At 48.9% G+C, this 20405-nt stretch overlaps 1 protein-coding gene across 1 annotated transcript in view; it reads left to right on the top strand.

The window, feature by feature from the left end:
- Window positions 1-405: 405 nt before the first annotated feature.
- LOC309555861 (fucolectin-like) overlaps window positions 406-20405 on the top strand; it is a gene marked incomplete at its 5' end in the record, with an annotated part of 554318 nt that continues 534318 nt past the window's right edge. The window contains one exon of the mRNA XM_082258029.1: window positions 406-478. Within this exon, the coding sequence (XP_082114155.1) occupies window positions 406-478 (73 nt within the window). The remainder of the gene's footprint in view (window positions 479-20405) is intronic.

Raw genomic sequence — 20405 nt, 5'->3', positions numbered from 1 at the left:
TAGGCGCGAGTATACCACCGTTTTTTCAACGTCCTTGCGGACTTCTGTTTTTCCCCCTCACTTCTATTTATTTGGAACGATTAGTGCAGGTAAGTCCATAGTCCATCTCAGGAGGGGACAAGAGAGGGTGGGGCTATGTTTATACATACAGTGGGACCATGGAAAATGAATGTAGCCACCCTCTAACACAGGGATCTCCAAATTGGGACCCACGGGATGAATGTGTCCCCTTGCTTGCCTTTATCCGACCCTTGGGGCACTATTTCTTCCACTGACACCAAAGACGGGGTACTATACCCCCCCCCCTGACATCATGGATGAGGAGCTAATTCTGCCACTGACACCAATTATGGGGCACAACATATTATGGTAACTGACTCTCTGTATTCTGATGTCTCCTCCAGAATGAAGACTCTGGTGGCTTTGGTTTTGCTGGTGTCATTGGGTCTGGCTTGGTGCTGCAGCCCTCCACCTAAAGGTAAGAATAATGAAAAGGTAAAAAAAAAGGAGTACTAGATGAGGATGAGGGTCTAAGTATACCCTCACAGGAGCAGCTAGTTGACCAAAAAAAAAAAAAAAGCTCCTTCAGGTATTTTAAAGAAATATGTAATACCTAAAATCTAGACCAAATAGTTTATACAGAGTCTTTTCCAATATCTCATTCTTAGTAAAATAGAGCCTTGTGAAAACATAAAAACACCCCAATGGAAGTGGTTGACTTTTTAAATACAGTATCTCACAAAAGAGAGTACACCCCTCACATTTTTGTAAATATTTTATTCTATCTTTTCATGTGACAACACTGAAGAAATTACACTTTGCTACAATGTAAAGTAGTGAGTGTACAGCTTGTATAACAGTGTAAATTTGCTGTCCCCTCAAAATAACTCAACAGACAGCCAATTATGTCTAAATCCCCCAGAAACAAAAGTGATTACACCCCTAAGTCAAAATGTCCAAATTGGGCCCAAAGTGTCAATATTTTGTGTGGCCACCATTATTTTCCAGCACTTCATTAACTCTCTTGGGCATGGAATTCACCAGAGCTTCACAGGTTGCCACTGGAGTCCTCTTCCACTCCTCCATGACGACATCACAAAGCTGGTGGATTTTAGAGACCTTGCACTCCTCCACCTTGCGTTTGAGGATGCCCGACAGATGTTCAATAGGGTTTAAGTCTGAAGACATGGGGGGCGTGGTCTGACCTCGCATGGAGATGGCTGCCTGATCCCTGCGCTCCCGCCGCCACGGACGCCCACTTTCATCTGCTGGAGAGACTTCATCGCTTTTCTGCCCGACAATCATGGGATCTACCTCCCGGGCTTCCTACGCCACCCGCTCATGCTCGCCGAGGGACACCGGTGCTCGGCTGAGCCAAAGCATCCCCAAGCTGTTCCAGACCCAGGGAACAAACATGGCGCTCACAGGCAGCGTGGCACCTCCCGCCTCACAAACTCCACAGCCTGCTCGCTCCTATGCTGCGGCAACAGCCTCGGGCGCCGAATCACCCACCCTGCCTACCCCCCTTCCGCCTTCACTGACGATGGCTGACCTCCGGGTAATCACAGCTGACATCAAGGACACGCTGGGCTCAGCGATCCAGGGCCTGAGGGAGGAGATGAGGAACCTGACCGGCCGGGTGCAGGGGATGGAGACAGTCACAGCACAGCATGACAGAGTGCTCTGGTCTTTTACACGCACTGTGGATTCTCATTCCCTACAGCTAAGGGAGCTCCAACGGCACATGGAGGATTTGGACAATCGGGGTAGACGTCACAATCTGCGGGTACGTGGACTCCCCGAATCCGTTGAGCCTGACATGGTCGCCCCAGCGGTCACAGGTATTTTCAACACCCTTCTTGACCGCCCCATGCAATCCCCCATAGATATGGAGCGCATACATCGTGCTCTACGTCAGAGGGTCAGGGATGGCGACCCTCCCAGGGACGTGGTCTGTTGCCTGGTGGATTACAAGCTGAAGGAAGAGATACTCCGCAAGGCCAGAAACAGGGCCAATCTGGAACATGAAGGTGCTGCTATCCACATCTATCAAGACCTCTCCAGCATAACTTTACAGCATCGTAGAGATCTGCGCCCTCTGCTGGAGGCCCTAAGGTTGAAGGGGATACCATATAAGTGGAAGTTCCCCTTCTGCCTGTCAGCCACCGTGCAAGGCCGCACGGCTCTCCTAAGGGTCCCGGAGGAACTCCCACACTTCTGTGCCGCCATGGGACTCCCGCTGATTGATGTTCCTAATTGGTACGCAGCCTTCCGAGGGGGACCACCAGCGGCCTCCGCACCAAGAGAGGAACCTATGGAGGCGCACGATTCCCGCTTCAGGCGTCCTCGTTCACCCTCACCGCTCAGACCCCTTGCGGCTTTGCAGATCCCGCCACTGGTGGCGAGTCCCACGAAACCTCAGAAGCAAAGGAAACCCCGTCAGGGGGACTGATGGTTGGGGCGCTCTGGATCGTCTGGCAAGTATCACCATTATCTGCACTGTATGTTCCCTTACCACCTTCCCGACCCTCCGTTGTTCAAAGGGCTGGCTATACACCCCCTTTAACCATGGAACCCACGTTCACTTGTTTTGCTGTCCCATGTTTTGGCTGACTTTGACTTATCCTTCCTCTATTCCAACTGATTAGCCACCGTGCCATATGGAAGTCCTTCGATCCTTTACTAACTCAATGCTTCCATCTTGCCCGACCCCCCCCCGTGTCCTAACTACCTTACCCTCATGGTCATTGAATGCAGTTGTCTGCTCACTCATGCCTGCTACTGACCTGTTGTCCTTCCCCCTCTCCCTAACTCCCCGAGGTTCAGTCCTGTTGCTGCATAGAACTCGCCTCACGGCACCCGCAAAAAAATAAACCCCCTATGTGCCTTACCTGTTAATGCTATTTGTTGGCCATCAGTCACCATGCTTCTGCTGGACTTCCATCTACCGCTCTGCCTTCCCGTTACCACTGCCTAGTGGTCCTGGGCCCTACGGGTTACCCGAATGCTGCGGTGCTACATATGAACTGGACCTCTTTGTAGTGGGTGGGGGGGTGGGGAGGGGAGAGTTTTAGTTTTAACCGGGTTTACCAGGTTTACCCTACACAGGAGGGCTATAGGTAAAGATAACGCTAATGACAATAGCAATGTTGCTAAGTTTAATGTCTATTGCAATTTGAAGGTGTTACTTCTGATACTGCTGAATTTATTGGTCGTGTGGACTCACCGGGGACGTGCGGGTCTGACTTCGTCTATTTTAGGCGGGCCCGTTCCGCCCCCGGGGAGCCGACTAGACCTCACTTATATGACGTGTGTTATGAGGTTGGATATCATAATAAGTGTATACATTTTTTCATTCTTGAATTGCTATGGTTGTAAGTTGTGGGGAGCCCACCCCTCCCGGTGACGGACGTACACCGGGGGTGGTGGTCATACCCTGCCCATTTGTGGTCTCCATGTTTTGGATGTGCCTCGCAAGCTCACTCCTGGCCTTGTGCCTGGGGGCGCCGGGTCCCCCGGATGTCCGCGAGTGACCTGCTGCCCTTCAAACTTTGTGTCCCCCACCGCATTGGTTTTACCGTACACCCCGTGCCATGTTTTTATTACCGCACAAATTTCCCGGGACCCTTCCCCCTCTCTCTATGGGCATACGCATCTAGTCCTTTTTTTTTTTTTCTCACTGTCTCTCCCCATGTTGCCTCCCTTTTTTCTTGTCCGTCGGCGGAGCGCACAGTCGGTTGGTTCCTGTTTCTACCCTTTTGTTTTTTTCTCACCCGAGTGTGGAAACAGGGCCCCACGTGTGCCCTCCAGGTTAGGTTCTATCCAACCCCCATAGTGTCTCACAGTTGACTGCATCTGTCTAAATCGCACTTTTCATTAGCACTTCTACACTACCTTCCCTATTACTGTATCCGTGGCGGGACCTCCTACCACGGATCGTTCACAAACCTCCTCCTTTCCCGCATCTTCCTCCACCCCTTCTTACCCCCCCCCCCTCCTTATCCGCCTCTTCTCCTCTCCCTCCTTCTTTTCTTTTCCTCTTCCTTTTCTCTTCTCCCTTTCTACCCTTTTCCCCTCTCCTCCCCCCTCTCTCTCCCTCCTTTATGCCTACCCGCTCTAGGCGGCGTGTGGCGCACTCCTCCGTAATGAGCGCACCCAAATCACACCTGAAAATTCTTTCCCTTAATGTCAGGGGCTTGAACGTTCCCGAGCGTAGATCCAAGCTCTTGCTATCTGCCCGACAGGCTAAAGCGGATGTGGTGTTTCTGCAAGAAACCCATTTCCGCTCGGATAAGATTCCCCGCCTCTACGACCGTTTCTACCCGACGGTTTATCACTCAACATCCAGCATTTCTAAGTCTAAGGGAGTCTCTATCCTCGTCTCTAAAAACTGCCCGTGGACTCTACAAGATTCCGTCTCAGACCAGGAAGGGCGCTTTCTTTTCATTAGGGGCTCTGTCCGTGGTCAAACTTTCACGTTTGTGAACATTTACGCCCCAAAAAAACGCCTCGTACCCTTTTTCCGGGCAACGCTTCTTCGCCTGACCGAATTTCAGGCAGGTACCCTGGTAGTGGGTGGGGATTTCAACGTAGCCCTGTCCCCCCTCCTGGATGTTTCCTCAGGCTCCTCCTCCCTACCTTACACTGCCTTGCGAGCGATTAAGACCCTCCTTAGAGATCTCCTGTTACATGACGCTTGGAGAACGCTGCACCCGGACACCAAGGACTTCACGTATTTCTCACACCCACATAATAAATACTCCAGGATTGACTATCTTTTTATATCACAGGCTGCCCTCTCTTCTTTACGCTCTGCATCCATTGACCCTTTGTTTCTGTCCGACCACCACCCTATTGCCATCTCCCTATCCCTGAGGCCCGACCCCGGTCGCTCTCGCTCCTGGCGTCTGGACAACTCCCTATTGTCCGACCCGGTCTATGTCGCGGAGCTGAACTCTGCTCTGCGAGAGTACTTTGCCTGTAACGCTACCCCTGATGTGACCCCTGCCACGTTGTGGGCGGCCCATAAGTGCACCATTAGGGGCGTATTTGTTGCCTTAACCGCAAAACGCAATAAGGAACGCCGTGCTCATATCGCTACCCTTACCAAACGCATCCACTCCCTAGAACGCGCGCACAAGCTCACTTTGGCCTCACACACTTTGACTGAACTGACTCAGACCCGACAAGACCTCCTCACGGAACTGGGCTTTATAACACAACGCAAGTTCGCTTTACAGCAACGACTATTTTATGACTGCGGCAACAAATCGGGCAAACTCTTGGCCAGAGCACTTCAAGCACGACGGGCGGCGAGGACGATCCACTCGATTATGGACCCGCATGGCGGGAAGGTCACCTCCACCAATGATATTGCCCACCAATTCCTTACCTATTACCGTGCATTGTACAATCTGTGTACCCGGACCCCGAAGTCCCCCCCCCCCGATAGAGCCACAAACATTAAGGCATTCCTGCAGGAATATTACCCCCCCCTCTCACCAGAGGCCCTGGCGGAACTTGATGCTCCCATCTCCTCCTCTGAATTGCATTTTGCACTCAAACAACTTAAACCGGGGAAGTGCCCGGGCCCGGATGGCTTGACGGTGGGATACTACAGGACCTTTGGGGATGTCCTGTCATCCCCGATGCTTGCTGCCTTTAACTCCTTTTCTGATTCCCCGACTTTGCACCCGGATTACTTTGAAGCCCACATCACAGTCATCCATAAACCCGGTAAGGACCCCTCCTTAGTTTCCAATTACAGGCCAATCTCCCTCCTCAACGTTGACATCAAATTATACGCCAAGGTGCTGGCGAACCGCCTACTACCCCACATCCCCGATGTCATTGCGCTCGACCAGGTGGGTTTTGTCCCCGGCCGCGAGGCCCGGGATAATACTCTCAAGGCCCTCAACATCCACCACTGGCTGACTTCCTCCGGTACACCTGGGTTCTTCCTCTCGCTCGACGCGGAGAAGGCGTTCGACAGGGTTGCCTAGGACTACATGACTGCAGCATTGGAGTCTCTGGGCATCGCTGGCCGCATGTTGAACTTTATACAAGCCCTTTACTCGTCACCCTCGGCTAGGGTGCGGGTCAACGGAGGCCTGTCGGACGCCTTCTCTGTGTCGAATGGGACCCGACAGGGTTGTCCCCTTTCCCCCCGATATACATCATCACCCTTGAACCCCTCCTCCGCCGCATTAACTCTAATCCCGATATTAACGGAATAACCATAGCCCATAAAACCTATAAGTTGGCGGCTTTTGCCGACGACATTTTGTTGTTTTTAACTAACCCCCGCAATCTCCTTACCTAACCTTCTCCGGGACCTTGACGCCTTCCACCTTGTATCCAATCTTAAAATTAACTACGCGAAATCAGAGGCCCTGAATATATCACTCCCGCCATGCAGGGTGCAATTCTGCAAGGACAACTTCCCTTTTCGCTGGGAACCCTCTGCTATCACATACCTAGGCATCCAAATCCCTTCGACTCTTGCTGACCTTTACTCGCGCAATTACCTGCCACTATTACAATCTATAAAAGTAGACCTCTCTAAATGGGAATCTGGTTCCTTCTCCTGGTTCGGCAGGATTGCGGTGGTCAAAATGAATATCCTTACCAGACTTCTTTACACTATGCAGGCCGTCCCTTTAAAACTCCCTCCAGCGTTTTTTCGTTCGTATCGATCTGCATGCACGTCCTTCATCTGGCGTTCGAGGCGTCCCAGGCTCTCTTGGGACGTCCTGACTGCTCCGAAGGAGGTGGGTGGCCTGGGCTTGCCGCACCTACAGAAGTACTACTGGTCCTGCCATCTGGCAAGGGTGGTGGACTGGCACAAACATCGTCATGTCAAAGCTTGGGTCACGTTGGAGGATTCTTTCTCCCCCATCCCTGTACAACACCTGCCCTGGATCTCACCCCCATCCTTTCCGACATCGTGTTACAAGCACCCGACCATCAACCCCACGATCACAATTTTTCGCAAGTTGTGCAAGACCTTGCACCTGGCCTCCTCACCTGGCCCTATGGTACCCCTTCTTCAAAATCCAGACTTCCCTCCGGGCCTTTCCTACCTCCCCCCGCAGGGCTCTGCTTCCAACGCTCCGTGCAGGGCCGAACATTGCTTTCAAGAGGGCAAGTTGCTCTCTCACCCTGATTGGGCGCAGAAATACCTGGACTTCAAGCTTCGTTTCTTCAATTACTTGCAGCTCAGAGACTTCCTACTCCATACCCCTGATATTTCCTGCTGGTCTAGGGTCCTCACCCCCTTTGAGACCCTGTGCAGATCGTCAGACCCACAACGGCATCTTATCTCCCTACTGTACTCCCTCCTCTCCTTGCAATTACCACCTCGCCTCGTCCGGTTACGGGCTCAATGGGAGGAGATCTCGGCCAAAACCTTGTCGGATGATGACTGGGAGCGTATTTTCTTTCACATCCACAAGGGATCCAGGAACGTCCTCACAAAGGAGACTGGCTTTAAAATCTTCACGCATTGGTACAGGATGCCTGAACTTTTACATAAAATGTCGGCTGACCTCTCCTCCCTTTGCTGGCGCTGTCAACTTCATACAGGTTCTCTTCTGCATATCTGGTGGGAATGCCCTCGGATCCAGCCCTTCTGGAGGACGATACACGCCCTCATAACCCATATCACTACCTTTACACTGGATCTCAGCCCGGCACAATTCCTCCTTCATCATTCTTCCCTTCCCCAACGGACGTACAGGAGGTCCTTGGTCTTTCATATGATCTCTGCCGCCAACATGTGCGTTCCATGCCTCTGGCTGTCTCCCTCCCCACCCACTGTAGCTGACTGGCTGCGGAGGGTTGGAAGGATCTCCTGTATGGAAGATCTCACTTTTCAAGCCCTCGACACTCCCTCCAAATTTTATGACATCTGGGCCCCGTGGATTGACTTTGCTGCATCGGATGAATACCGTCGCCTGATGAACACATAGTCTGCCCTATACTTGCCACACCCTACCTGCTTCTCGGTCGTCTTCCGGAGGAGTGCGCCCGCACTCCTCTTCTCCTTCCTTCCCCACTTCCTGTCTCCCTTCTACTCTCCCTACTTAGTTTGCTTTCTCTATCCCTCTACCCCCTCTTTTTCTGCTATTGCTCTCTTCACACACTGTCTCATGACGCTCTTGGTGTCTGCCACCCCCACCTGCCTTTCCTTAGCTTCCCTTCTCCCCTACCTCCTGTTACTTATCGTACCCATGCTCTGCGAGGGGCGGTCTATACGCATGTGTGGATGGTGCTCCCCCGGCTCTGGACACAGCGTGTTCCCCTTGGGGGTGTCCGCTTCGGGGGTGCTCCCTCCTTGACTGTCATCTTCCTGCCTCCTGGTCGCCCCCGTCCATATCTCTCCAGTTTGAGGGGTCGGAATTCTTTCCTTTCCTCATTGCTGCCCTACCCAGTAGAATCCCAATACCCCATATGATTGTACTTAACCCCATTACACACTGGTTTTGGCCCATGTGGCGGGGGTCCGTACCCGAGCCGCATCGGCCCTCCGTACCTGCAATGTTATACTGAATCCCTGGCCATGTATTTTACATGGCCGGGTCACACTTGACTTGTTTATATCTCTGTATTTACCGCAGATGGCATCTTCCTGCTCCTTGATACAGTCTATGGTGATTTCGGATGTGTGTTGTTATTTGTATTTGTATCTGCTGACTGTGCTATAATGTCATCACTTGTTAATGTTCATTTTTATTCTGCTCAATAAAACGTTTATAAAAAAAAAAAAAGTCTGAAGACATTCTTGGCCAGTCCATCACCTTTACCCTCAGCTTCTTTAGCAAGGCAGTGGTTGTCTTGGAGGTGTGTTTGGGGGTCGTTATCATGTTGCAATACTGCCCTGAGGCCCAGTCTCCGAAGGGAGGGGATCATGCTCTGCTTCAGTATGTCACAGTACATGTTGGCATTCATGGTTCCCTCAATGAACTGTAGCTCCCCAGTGCCGGCAGCACTAATGCAGCCCCAGACCATGACACTCCCACCACCATGCTTGACTGTAGGCAAAACACACTTGTCTTTGTACTCCTCACCTGGTTTCCGCCACATACGCTTGACACCATCTGAAGCAAATAAGTTTATCTTGGTCTCATCAAACCATAGGACATGGTTCCAGTAATCCATGTCCTTAGTCTGCTTGTCTTCATCAAACTGTTTGCTGGCTTTTTTGTGCATCATCTTTAGAAGAGGCTTCCTTCTGGGATGACAGTCATGCAGACCAATTTGATGCAGCGTGCGGTGTATGGTCTGAGCACTGACAGGCTGACTCCCCCACCCCTTCAACCTCTGCAGCAATGCTGGTGGCACTCATACGTCTATTTCCCAAAGACAACCTCTGTATAGGACCCTGAGCACGTGCGCTCAACTTTTTTGGTCGACCATGGCAAAGCCTGTTCTGAGTGGAACCTGTCCTGTTAAACCGCTGTGTGGTCTTGGCCACCGTGCTGCAACTCAGTTTCAGGGTCTTGGCAATCTTCTTATAGCCTAGGCCACCTTTATGTAGAGCAACAATTCGTTTTTTCAGATCCTCAGAGAGTTCTTTGCCATTAGGTCCCGTGTTGAACTTCCAGTGACCAGTATGAGAGAGTGAGAGCGATAACACCAAATTTATCACACCTGCTCCCCATTCACACCTGAGACCTTGTAACAGTAATGAGTCACATGGCACTGGGGAGGGAAAATGGCTAATTGGGCCCAGCTTGGACATTTTCACTTAGGGGTGTACTCACTTTTGTTGCCAGCGGTTTAAACATAACTGGCTGTGTGTTGTTATTTTGAGGGGACAGCAAATTTACACTGTTATATAAGCTGTACACTCACTACTTTACATTGTAGCAAAGTGTAATTTCTTCAGTGTTGTCAATGAAAATATATAATAAAATACTTACAAAAATGTGAGGGGTGTACTCACTTTTGTGAGATACTGTATATTTAAACAGGCAGTCATTGGATCTTGATTCAAATAGTGCCTAGAGATAAAGGTAATACACTGAAAAACTGCTGCATAAAATTGAAAGGCTGTATTCATTTTCTTGATCCATATTCCATATTTTTCATCTGAAAAAAATAAGTACACCCCTACATTTACCCATGCCTCAAATCCATGAAATTAAACGTGGGTGATCAAGACTGGGTGCCAACAATAAGAAGTTTGCAGGTGGAACCCATCTAATTTATTTCTCAGATATCTCTGGTCTGGTGTTCACTTTGCTTTTGACATGTGTCGTGTCATCATCATGCCAAGATTCATAGAGCTCACTAAGGCCATCAAAGTTGTGTATACCTATGGGTCTGGCAAGACTTTAAATAGATCGCCAAATAATTTGAAATCAGTCATTCCACTGTAAGGAAAAAATCTATAAGTGCTAATTTGTCAAGGACTGGCCAGCCTGGTAATTTCCGCCCAAGAGCTCATGGTTTGATGCTAAAATTATTCTCCAAGAACTCCAAAATTTCTTTGTGGGATGTTCAGCTAACTTTCCCAACAGTGGGATTCATAGTGCACACATCCATAATCAGAAAAGATTGCATCAACTCAGCCAGCATGTGAGAGGTGTTAAGAAAAATCCTTTGGGGGGCGTGGCTTGGACAGCGCGGCGGATGGCAGCACATTGAGAGAGCTCCGTGAACCTGCAGCCCTAATAAGCTTTCCGGTCTCCATATTTGCGGCGATGGGCAGAATTCTCCGCCACGGATCACAGAGCAGACAAACCCGGTCCACACCGGCATCCTCCAGCAAAAGTATTTCGGCTTTATTCAAGGCTCAAGCGGTGGCAAGATCCCTCAACCTGGTCGACAAGATGGCGCAGCTCCACCATGAGGCTGACTTCAGTGAGGAATCGCTCTCTGCCTCGGAGGATATGGTAAGAGATGAACACTCTCCCGACCTCCCCCTCACCCATGCAGCCATGACCGTCATAGCAGCAGACATCAAGCAATCTTTTGCTGCTGCAATAGCCACCTTAACTGCCAATGTCATGGCTATCTCTGACAAACTGGACAGGACTGAGAAAGAGGGGAGGGCAAGGCACACCGCCATTAAGCGCTTAGAAACCACGGCTGAGGCACACGCCGCGCATCTAATCAATGTCAATAGGCAGATCGAGGATCTGGATAACAGGGGTAGACGTTGTAATATCTGGGTCCGGGGGGTCCCGGAGTCTGTACCCCCTGAGGACACTAAACTGGCTTTAACCAAAATCTTTAATGACCTGCTGGAACGGCCTGATGAGTCACCAATAGACTTTGTAAGGGCACATAGGGCTCTCCGGCCTAAAGGACCGGATAATCAGCCCCCGAGAGACATTATTTGTTGCCTACAAAACTTTCCCCTCAAAGAAGAAATTCTGGCTAAAGCGCGCCAAAACGATCAAGTGCTGTTTAATAGGGAACCTATTCTCCTCTTTCAAGACCTATCGCCCATCACACTCAATAACAGGCGCGCCCTGCACCCCCTGCTGGATGCCTTGAGACTTAAAGGACATTCCTACCATTGGAAATTCCCCTTTGCTCTCAGCGTGACCTTTCATGGAAAAACTTACCTTCTGCGGACCCCATCGGACCTGCCTGCTTTCTGTGAAGCTCTCCAAATACCTCTTACGGAAGTACCCGATTGGTACGCGGACTTCAGACTCCCTGATATGCCCACTGCTTCTCCTTCTTCCCCTGGTGCAGCTCTCACTCCATCCAGCAGCAAAAAATCGAAGCTGAATAAGCATCCAGAGGGCACCCCGAGGCGATCCCATACCACACCGAAAACTCCCAAGACCCCAGGACTCAGAGCCCACTTCTGACATCGGAAACGCACTCATCGGACGACCTGATGATCCCCCTCCTTCTGCTGACATGCCTGTCATGCATCTTGACCTCCAGCTGACTTTTTGTTTGGATCCGACCTTCATACTGTGCCCAGTTCCTTTGATAGAATAATTCCTGCCTTAAACTGCCTATCTGCCGCAATATTTTTTCCCTTTTTTTTTTTTTTTTTTTTTGGAGACCACTTCACCCCGGTTTCAGAGTACTCTCTACCAAACTCCACATTTATGGGCTGGTGGGTTCGCGTTGGTGTTTCTCTGTTTTCGTTTTTTTTTAAATATCTCGCTGACTGACCTCCCACTCACCTCACAATCAGTAGTCTGATCTTTTTTGCTTATTGCGTTTGTCCTACCGTCTGTTGTTGTACACCGGACTACGTTTTGATCGCCTACGGTAATTTTTTCTGTTAGGCGTTGATACATATTGTTACAAAACTTTTACTGCATAGTGCATTAGATTGTTTGTTGTCTCCCACGCGATCTTATCTCAGGTTTCTTCTCTTACTATCTGCCGCTACTGTACCCCTTCAACTCTTCTCCCCCTTCCCCCTTCCTTCCCATCCCATTCTCTCCATTGCAGCCGGCTCGGGGATCCCCACAGAAGTCTGGTTGGGACGCATACGGACACACCTCCTTGGGTGGACGGCTCCCTGCGATTGACTGAGACCGCCTTTCCTGGGTCGGTAAGTGTTCTGACTCTCCTTTGCAGCACCGTACATAAACTGACATACGGCCACCATGTTTTCTGCACTTAGCAGGAGTCCCACGGTACTCTCTTTCAACTGCAGGGGACTTAACATCCCAGAAAAAAGATCATCTGTTCTCAGGGCCTTGGCTAAGGTGAAGCCTGCTTTTGTTTTCTTCCAGGAAACACACTTTAGAGCTAGATCCATACCTCCCATAAATACCAGACATTTCCCCAGAGCCTTACACGCGACATCACCCGTGAACAAGGCCAAAGGAGTATCAATTTTGATACATAAAGACACTGCTTTTGACCTCACACACCAACTGGCGGACCCTGAAGGCCGCTATTTACTACTAAAGGGTTCCCTGGCTGGTAAGCCAGTGACACTTGCTAATGTTTATTTCCCCAATTCCGCACATCTGTCCTTCTGCCAAAAGGTGATAGATGAGCTGAAGTGGTTTGGGGAAGGATGCATTATACTGGGAGGGGATTTCAATGTGCCCCTGAATCCACTCCTAGACACTTCCAATGGTCACTCTTGCATCAAATACAGGACTCTGAAAAGAATTAAAATTCTATTGGGGTCACTCGCTTTAGTGGACTCTTGGAGAGCTCTCCACGCGGACGATAAGGACTTCCTGTATATCTCCCAACGGGACTTGCCAGAACTGACCGCGTCACGCATAGGCAACCAGACCATATCGGATCATGCCCCTATCTCTTTAACCCTTACCAGCAGACCTAGAGACACAGGAAAAGTCTTTAATTGGCGCTTGAACCCCACACTGTTGACCGACCCCCAAATTCGAGAACACGTCTCTAAAGAGCTGGACATGTTCTTTGAGGTTCACTCACGGTCTACGGTGCTTCCTATGTATGTCTGGGAGGCTCATAAATGCACTATAAGAGGGGCGCTCATAATGTGGGGTGCCAGGCGCAAAAAGCAAACAGAAAAACAAATGACCGACCTCCTTTCGCGCATTGCGACTCTAGAGGCTACGCATAAACAATCTTTGGCGACGGATACTCTCCAGGCTCTCATATCAGCTAGAAAAGATCTGAGACAGCTTCTGGATGCCAAAGCCCGACGTCTGCTCTTCTACCGGAAACACATTTATTATGAACAGGGGGATAAGGCGGGGAAGTTTTTAGCCAGATCTTTGAAAGAGGCTCAGTTGTCCACAAACATCTCAGCCATAAAAAATAAACAAGGTCAGTTGGACAGAGATTCCCGACTCATAGCTCAACATTTCCATGATTTTTATTCCAATCTTTACAACATACCGGCGCGTCACAAACCACCCACACTAAATGGAGATAGACCGTCCCTTATCAAAGAATTCCTCCATAATAGCAAACTTCCTAGGCTATTTGTTTCGGATGCGAAGTCATTGGAACAGCCCTTCACGCACTCCGAACTTTTGGCGGCAATTAAATCGCTAGAATCCAACAAAAGCCCAGGCCCAGATGGCTTCACCGGTCATTACTATAAAACCTTCACTGAACAGATCTCTACCCCTCTCCTCGCGGCACTGAACTCTCTATCTCCTATCTGCTGATACAATCCCTCCCTCCTTCTCACGAGCACACATTACGGTCATCCCTAAGCCCAATAAGGACCCCACTGAATGCCCTAACTATAGACCAATTTCCCTTTTAAACCTAGATCTCAAACTGCTAGCCAAACTCATTGCCACTCGTCTCAGGTCTTTGCTTCCACAAGTGATAGGCCCAGAGCAAGCGGGCTTCATGCCAGGGCGTGAGGCGCGCGATAATGTTCTAAAATCAATCAGTTTGATTCACAGATTCCACTTGGATGGTGTCGGAGGTCTTCTCCTGTCTACGGACGCGGAGAAGGCCTTCGACAGGGTGGCCTGGGACTTTATGTTCGCAAACCTGCAGACACGTGGGAATGGGGGACCACATGCTCGCCTGGATAGAGGCCCTATACACGAACCCTTCGGCTCAAGTTAAGGTGAACGGTACCCTGTCTGAGCCGATTTACATCCGTAATGGCACCCGTCAGGGTTGCCCACTCTCACCCCTCCTGTTCATCCTCTCCCTCGAGCCCTTTATCCGTACAATCAACCTACACCATTCCATTAGGGGAATCGTGGTGGGAGGCAGGGAACACAAGATTGCAGCCTACGCAGATGATCTTTTGTTTTTTGTATCTCTCCCATCTATATCGATCCCTAACTTGCTGGCCATGTTTGAAATTTATGGTTTTATGTCTAATATGCTGATCAATTACCACAAGTCTGAAGCCCTAAATCTCACCTTATCCACACACCAGGCGAGTAATGTCCAACAAAATTGCACGTTCAAGTGGACCACATCTAGCATACAGTACCTAGGCGTGCGACTCACCCAGCATCCCAAAAATGTATTCGAACACAACTACCCCCCTCTCCTCGCCTCCATCACGAAGGAACTACAAGGCTGGATGCCCCGTTTTTCCTCCTGGTTCGGCCGAGCCGCCATCATCAAAATGGTAACCCTGCCGAAGCTCCTCTATCTCATGCAGGCGCTCCCTATTGCGATTCCCTCCTATTTCTTTCGTAAGCTACGCTCGCTCCAGATTCAATTTATCTGGAATGGCAAACATCCCCAGGTACATTTTGATACGATGTCCAAATCCAAATCCTGTGGTGGTATGGGACTACCCAATTTTAGGCAATACTACTGGGCTGTCCATCTATCTAGAATTATAGATTGGAATTGCCACGGCCAGACAAAAGATTGGATACAGGTCGAAAGCTCGTTTTTCACTGGTCCACTGGCGTGCGCCCCCTGGATCCCGGCCGCGTCTTGCCCTAAAAATTTGATGGCTCACCCCCTCATAGGCCCCACACTGAGAACATTTCACGCTAGTGCTCTTAACTGTGACATCTCTTCCTCTCCCGGCCCTTTGACGCCATTAGCACACAACCCAGAGTTCGCACCAGGTCTGGACAACCCCCTACTCCTGAAGGACTCACGAGACCCTGTGCTAGCCAAAGACTGCTTTGTAGGTGGTGTTTTTAAACAATTATCTGATTTCACACAAATCACATCTGACCAGAAAATGCCCCTATGGTCCTATTTTCAAGCTCGCAGCTACCTTACCTCCCGCAACAGGAGGCCCCTAGTGAGTAGGCCTCTGAGTGACTTTGAAAAGTGTTGTCACCTGGGGGAGAGGGTTGAGAAGTCTATCTCCCAGACCTATGCTTGGCTACAGAAACACACTGATACAGGGCAGGACAGGTTCAGGGGGAGGTGGAGCTCCTCGTTGAACACTTCTATTTCGGAGACCCAATGGAAACGAGCTTGCACTCTTGCACACAAGTGCTCACTAAGCACGAAACTTCAGGAAACCGCCTACAAACTGCTCACACAGTGGTATGCTACACCTGATAAAATTAAAAGATGGTATCCTGCCTCCGATGATACCTGTTGGAGATATGGTCTTGAGAAAGGTACTTTAATCCACATTTGGTGGTCCTGTTCGCACATCTCCACTTTCTGGCAACAAATTCAATCCTTGTGCTCGTCCATTGTAGATAAGGGGGTCACTCTCTCTCCTGAACTCTGCCTACTACACCTTAGTCCAACACCACTCCTACAATACAAGAATTCATTGCTCATCCATCTGATCAATGCAGCCAGATCCCTCATACCCTTGCATTGGAAATCCGCCAATATTCCATCGACCTCAGAATGGCTTAGGAAGGTTTCAGAAATCTGCGAAATGGAAAGAGTGAGCGCACTTGCCAACGACAGAATTCCTGGGTTTCTCTCTCATTGGGAGCCTTGGCTTAAATTCCAGTCTTCTCAACAACCCGTTCAGCCTTCCCTGGCGCCTCCCTGAGTCGGCTGAATCCCCCCCCCCCCCCCCTCACCCCCTCTCACCCCCTCTTTCCTCTTACTCTTCCTGATCTCTTTCTTATTCATCTGCTACTACTTTATTTCCAACTACTATTCTCCTCTAATATCTTAACTCTGATGTACCTCCTCAGCCCAGCTTCTAGCTGGTTTGGTGCTGCTCCTCGATCTTTGAGTACGAGGATTTCTCCGTCTGCTAATCCGCTGACCTAACATGATTATCTGACGAAGAACGTATGTCCTGAGGATGATTGTTCTTGAGAAATTGTTTTCTAGTAGTACGTTTTTTTTTACTCATGTTCCAGATCCGATATCACAAGAACCTATACTAGATAATCTGTCCGCCCATAGGATCTCTTGATCTATATGTGAAATTTTTCTAATTTGCTGATGCACTATTTTGTTATGTCATTAAGTTGTACATTTGTTTATTGATTGCTCTATCTCTAAACATCGTTAGAATATTCAAGCTGTATATTGCAATAACTTCTGCACTATCTTGACATGTGTGTCCCTCAATTACAGTTTGTTTTCTTCATTGTTATGTACCACATGTTTTCAATAAACTTGATTGTTTAAAAAAAAAGAAAAATCCTTTGCTGGCCAAAAAGAACATTGGAGCAAGAATATAGTTTAGCATTGATACAGATAAAGACCAGGCCTTCTGGATCAATGTGCGGATGACGGATCAGTGCTACATAGGGTTGTTTGGTCATAGTGTAGCACAGACCCGATACTGGTCCTGCTGTTTGGTCCCAGGTTCCATTCCCTGATAGGCACATAGCAACCAAGCACACCCCATTTTCACAGTCACTCGAGTCAAAGATCAAGCCCTGAATGTCTTTTTTTTGTGGTTTAAGAACTGGGATAGGGTGAGGTTGAGCCTTGGGATACTCACAAAACTTCTAACAAACAGCTAACAGAGGACACTAAATCTGCTCTGCTGAATGTGAAAGGCAACTAGAGTTCAAGCAGTAAGTCCTCAACTGAAGTATAATCCTAAGAGTCCTGCTGTAAGTTCTCCTGAGGTAGTGCAAAAAAGTCTCTAGAATTCACACAGCAGGTATTCACTTTGTACTGAATACCGTTTTACCACCTGCTGCACAAGTCAGTTTCTGTACTTGTTGCTTGTGCCCTGCATTCCTCAGATGAGCTTTTTGTGAGTTTCAGTGTTCCCCTAGCCCAAGCAGAAGCCGGAACCCCAAAAAGAAAGTCCTCTGTGTAGAAGGTAGCCTCCCAAGGATGCCACAGCCCTCAGACTGGGTATTACTCCCAAGAAGTAAGAGGTAGCTGTTCCAGGCCCCTGCCTATTTATACCTCTATCAGCCCCCTGCTGGTCACTCACTCCCCTGACCAGGGATTGGCTGCAGAGGCATGAATATGCAGGCCAGGGTCAAAGCTCTTCCACCCACTATATCTTAGAATTCAGTGAGATGCAGGGGAAAGCAGTTGTGCTCACACCAGCAGAACCGCGAACAGACACTAGCAAGTGATCACTGCTCTCCCTGATTACAGGGGGGCCAAAAATAAATTTACCTGACACCTGTTACCTACTCAGGGGCCCTCAGGGGTGCTATTGCTATCTGTATCCCTGTTAGGGAAAGTCACCCTCTATATTTGTAATGTTTTGGGTTGTCCCCAGAAAAGTAATAGAGGGACAATCTGGGACACTTATTATGGTGACCTGGGGGGCCCAAAGGATTCCCCTAAATTACAGGGATTTCCTCTCACTTCCTGTTTGGCTATGGGACAGGAAGTGAAGGTAAATCTCCCCAATTGGACACAGATGGAAATAAAAAAATCTATCCGGGGTTATAACCTTCCCTTATTCTATCCAAAATAAAAAAAAATTCTACTTCAATGAGTATTTCCCAAGTCATCTTCCAGGACAGCTTACATGAGAGAGAGGTTCCTCCCACAAGGAAACGCATGATCCACTTTTTCTTTACCACCTTCCTGCCCGCCCCCGAGGGCGCGCAGCGCAGTGATCGGTAGTGCGGGCTGTCGCTTTTTTTATTCAAGAAAAACTGGCCCAAAATAGGAAAAACATTTTTTTAATGTATATTGTTATGTCACTGCTACCATGACCCACCACCTGCAAAGTAAATTCTCCTACTCCTGACAATTGCGGATATATCTCATATGTGTGTGTGATTGGTTCCTGGTACCTGTAGTGGGGCCAAGAAACAGCAGTGCGTCATTTTTTTTTGTTGGCCTACCTAAATACACCAACATTAACATTCACATCGGCAAAATATAAAACCTTTCTTTTTTCTTACCCAAAACACACTGACCCTAATACTGCCACTTACACTGACCCTAACTGACACTTAATGATATTTGCACTGACACTAACTAAGCACAGAAGGAATTTTTAATTTTTTTTTACAACCACTTTAACCATTTCCCTCCCACGCTATAGCTGAAAGACAGCTACAGCGAGGGCCTACTTTGCCAGGACGGCCTCCATGGACCCAGCTGATCACAGATTGGGGTAAAGGGCCAATCACATTGTGTCCAATGACAGCTGATCATGATGTTAACACAAGTCAGTTATCGGCATTCCTTTCCTCACACTGACAACATGAGGAGAGGAGAGCAGATAACCGACTTGTGTTAAAGGGACATCTATAATGATTATCAGGGCACAGAGTATGAATGTCCTGATTATCATCAGTGCAATCCCAACAGTGCCCACCAGTGCTGCCAATCAGTGCCCATTATTGCCTCTTCACCAGTGTCACATGACAGTGATGTCTATTAGTGCCCATCAGTGCCACCTATCAGTGCAGCCTATTAGTGCCCATCAGCGCACATCAGTGAAGGAGCAAGACTACCTGCTTGTAAACTTTTATAACAAACTATGAAAAACTTTTCATGTTATACTTACCTCTTCTGTGCAGTTGGTTTTGCCTGGTAGCCTGGATCCCCCCTCTTCTCGGGTACCTCTTCGGCTCTCCTGGCCCCTCCCTCCCTTTTAGTGCCCCCACAGCAAGCAGCTTGCTATGGGGGCACCCGAGCCGTGTCACAGTTCCATGTATCCAATCAGACACGGAGCTGCTGTTCAGCCCCACCCCCTCTCTCTACTCATTGACTAACTGAATTTGATTGACAGCAGTGGGAGCCGATGGCACCACTGCTGTGTCTTTACCAATCAGGAAGGGAATCCAAGATGGCTGAGACATTAGTGGACATTGTTGAATTTAGAGGGGCCTCAGGTAAGTCTTAGGGGGGCAGAGGGGGGCTGCTACACACAGAAGTTTTTTTTATCTTAATGCATAGAATGCATTAAGATAAAAAAAAATCCTTCCGACTTTACAAAATAATATTAATATAATAATATTAATTAATTAATAAAATAATATTAAATACCCTCAATATAAAGCTCTATTTGTATGAAAAAAATTATAAAAATTTCATATGTGTACAATTTTACATGACGGCGCAATTGTCATTTAACCACTTGCCGACTGCTCACAGTAATCCTACTGCAGCAGAGCGGCTCCCCTGGGTCCAGCGACGCAGACCTACTTCGCTGGACTCCTAGTGGTCTCGGCGGCGTGCTCCTGCTGTGTTTAGACACATGTTTCCCCCGATGATTGCCACCTCCCTTCCCCGATCATTAGGGAAAGTGTGAGAAGACCCGCCTGCTTATGTAAACAAAGCAGGCGGATCTTCTCAGTGACAGACAGGGAAAGATCACAGGATTCAGCATAGCTGAACCTGCGATCTCTGTCTGTGTCACAGAACCCCCTCCCCCCACACACATCAGTAAGCATGAGGCACACATTTAACCCTTTGATCACCCATAGGGTTAAACCCTTTCCCTGCCAGTGTCATTATTACAGTAACAGTGCAAATTATTTAGCACTGATTACTGTAGTAATGTCACTGGTCCCCCCAAAAGTGTCAAAAATGTCAGTTAGGGGTCCGATCTGTCCGCTGCAATGTTGCAGTCCAGCTAAAAATCACAGATTGCAGCAATTACTAGTAAAAAAAAAAAA

This window comes from Pelophylax lessonae (assembly GCF_965119305.1).
Source record: "Pelophylax lessonae genome assembly, chromosome: 5".
In the NCBI taxonomy this organism is placed as follows: Eukaryota; Metazoa; Chordata; class Amphibia; order Anura; family Ranidae; genus Pelophylax; species Pelophylax lessonae.
This window is presented reverse-complemented; position numbering and strand designations above follow the sequence as displayed.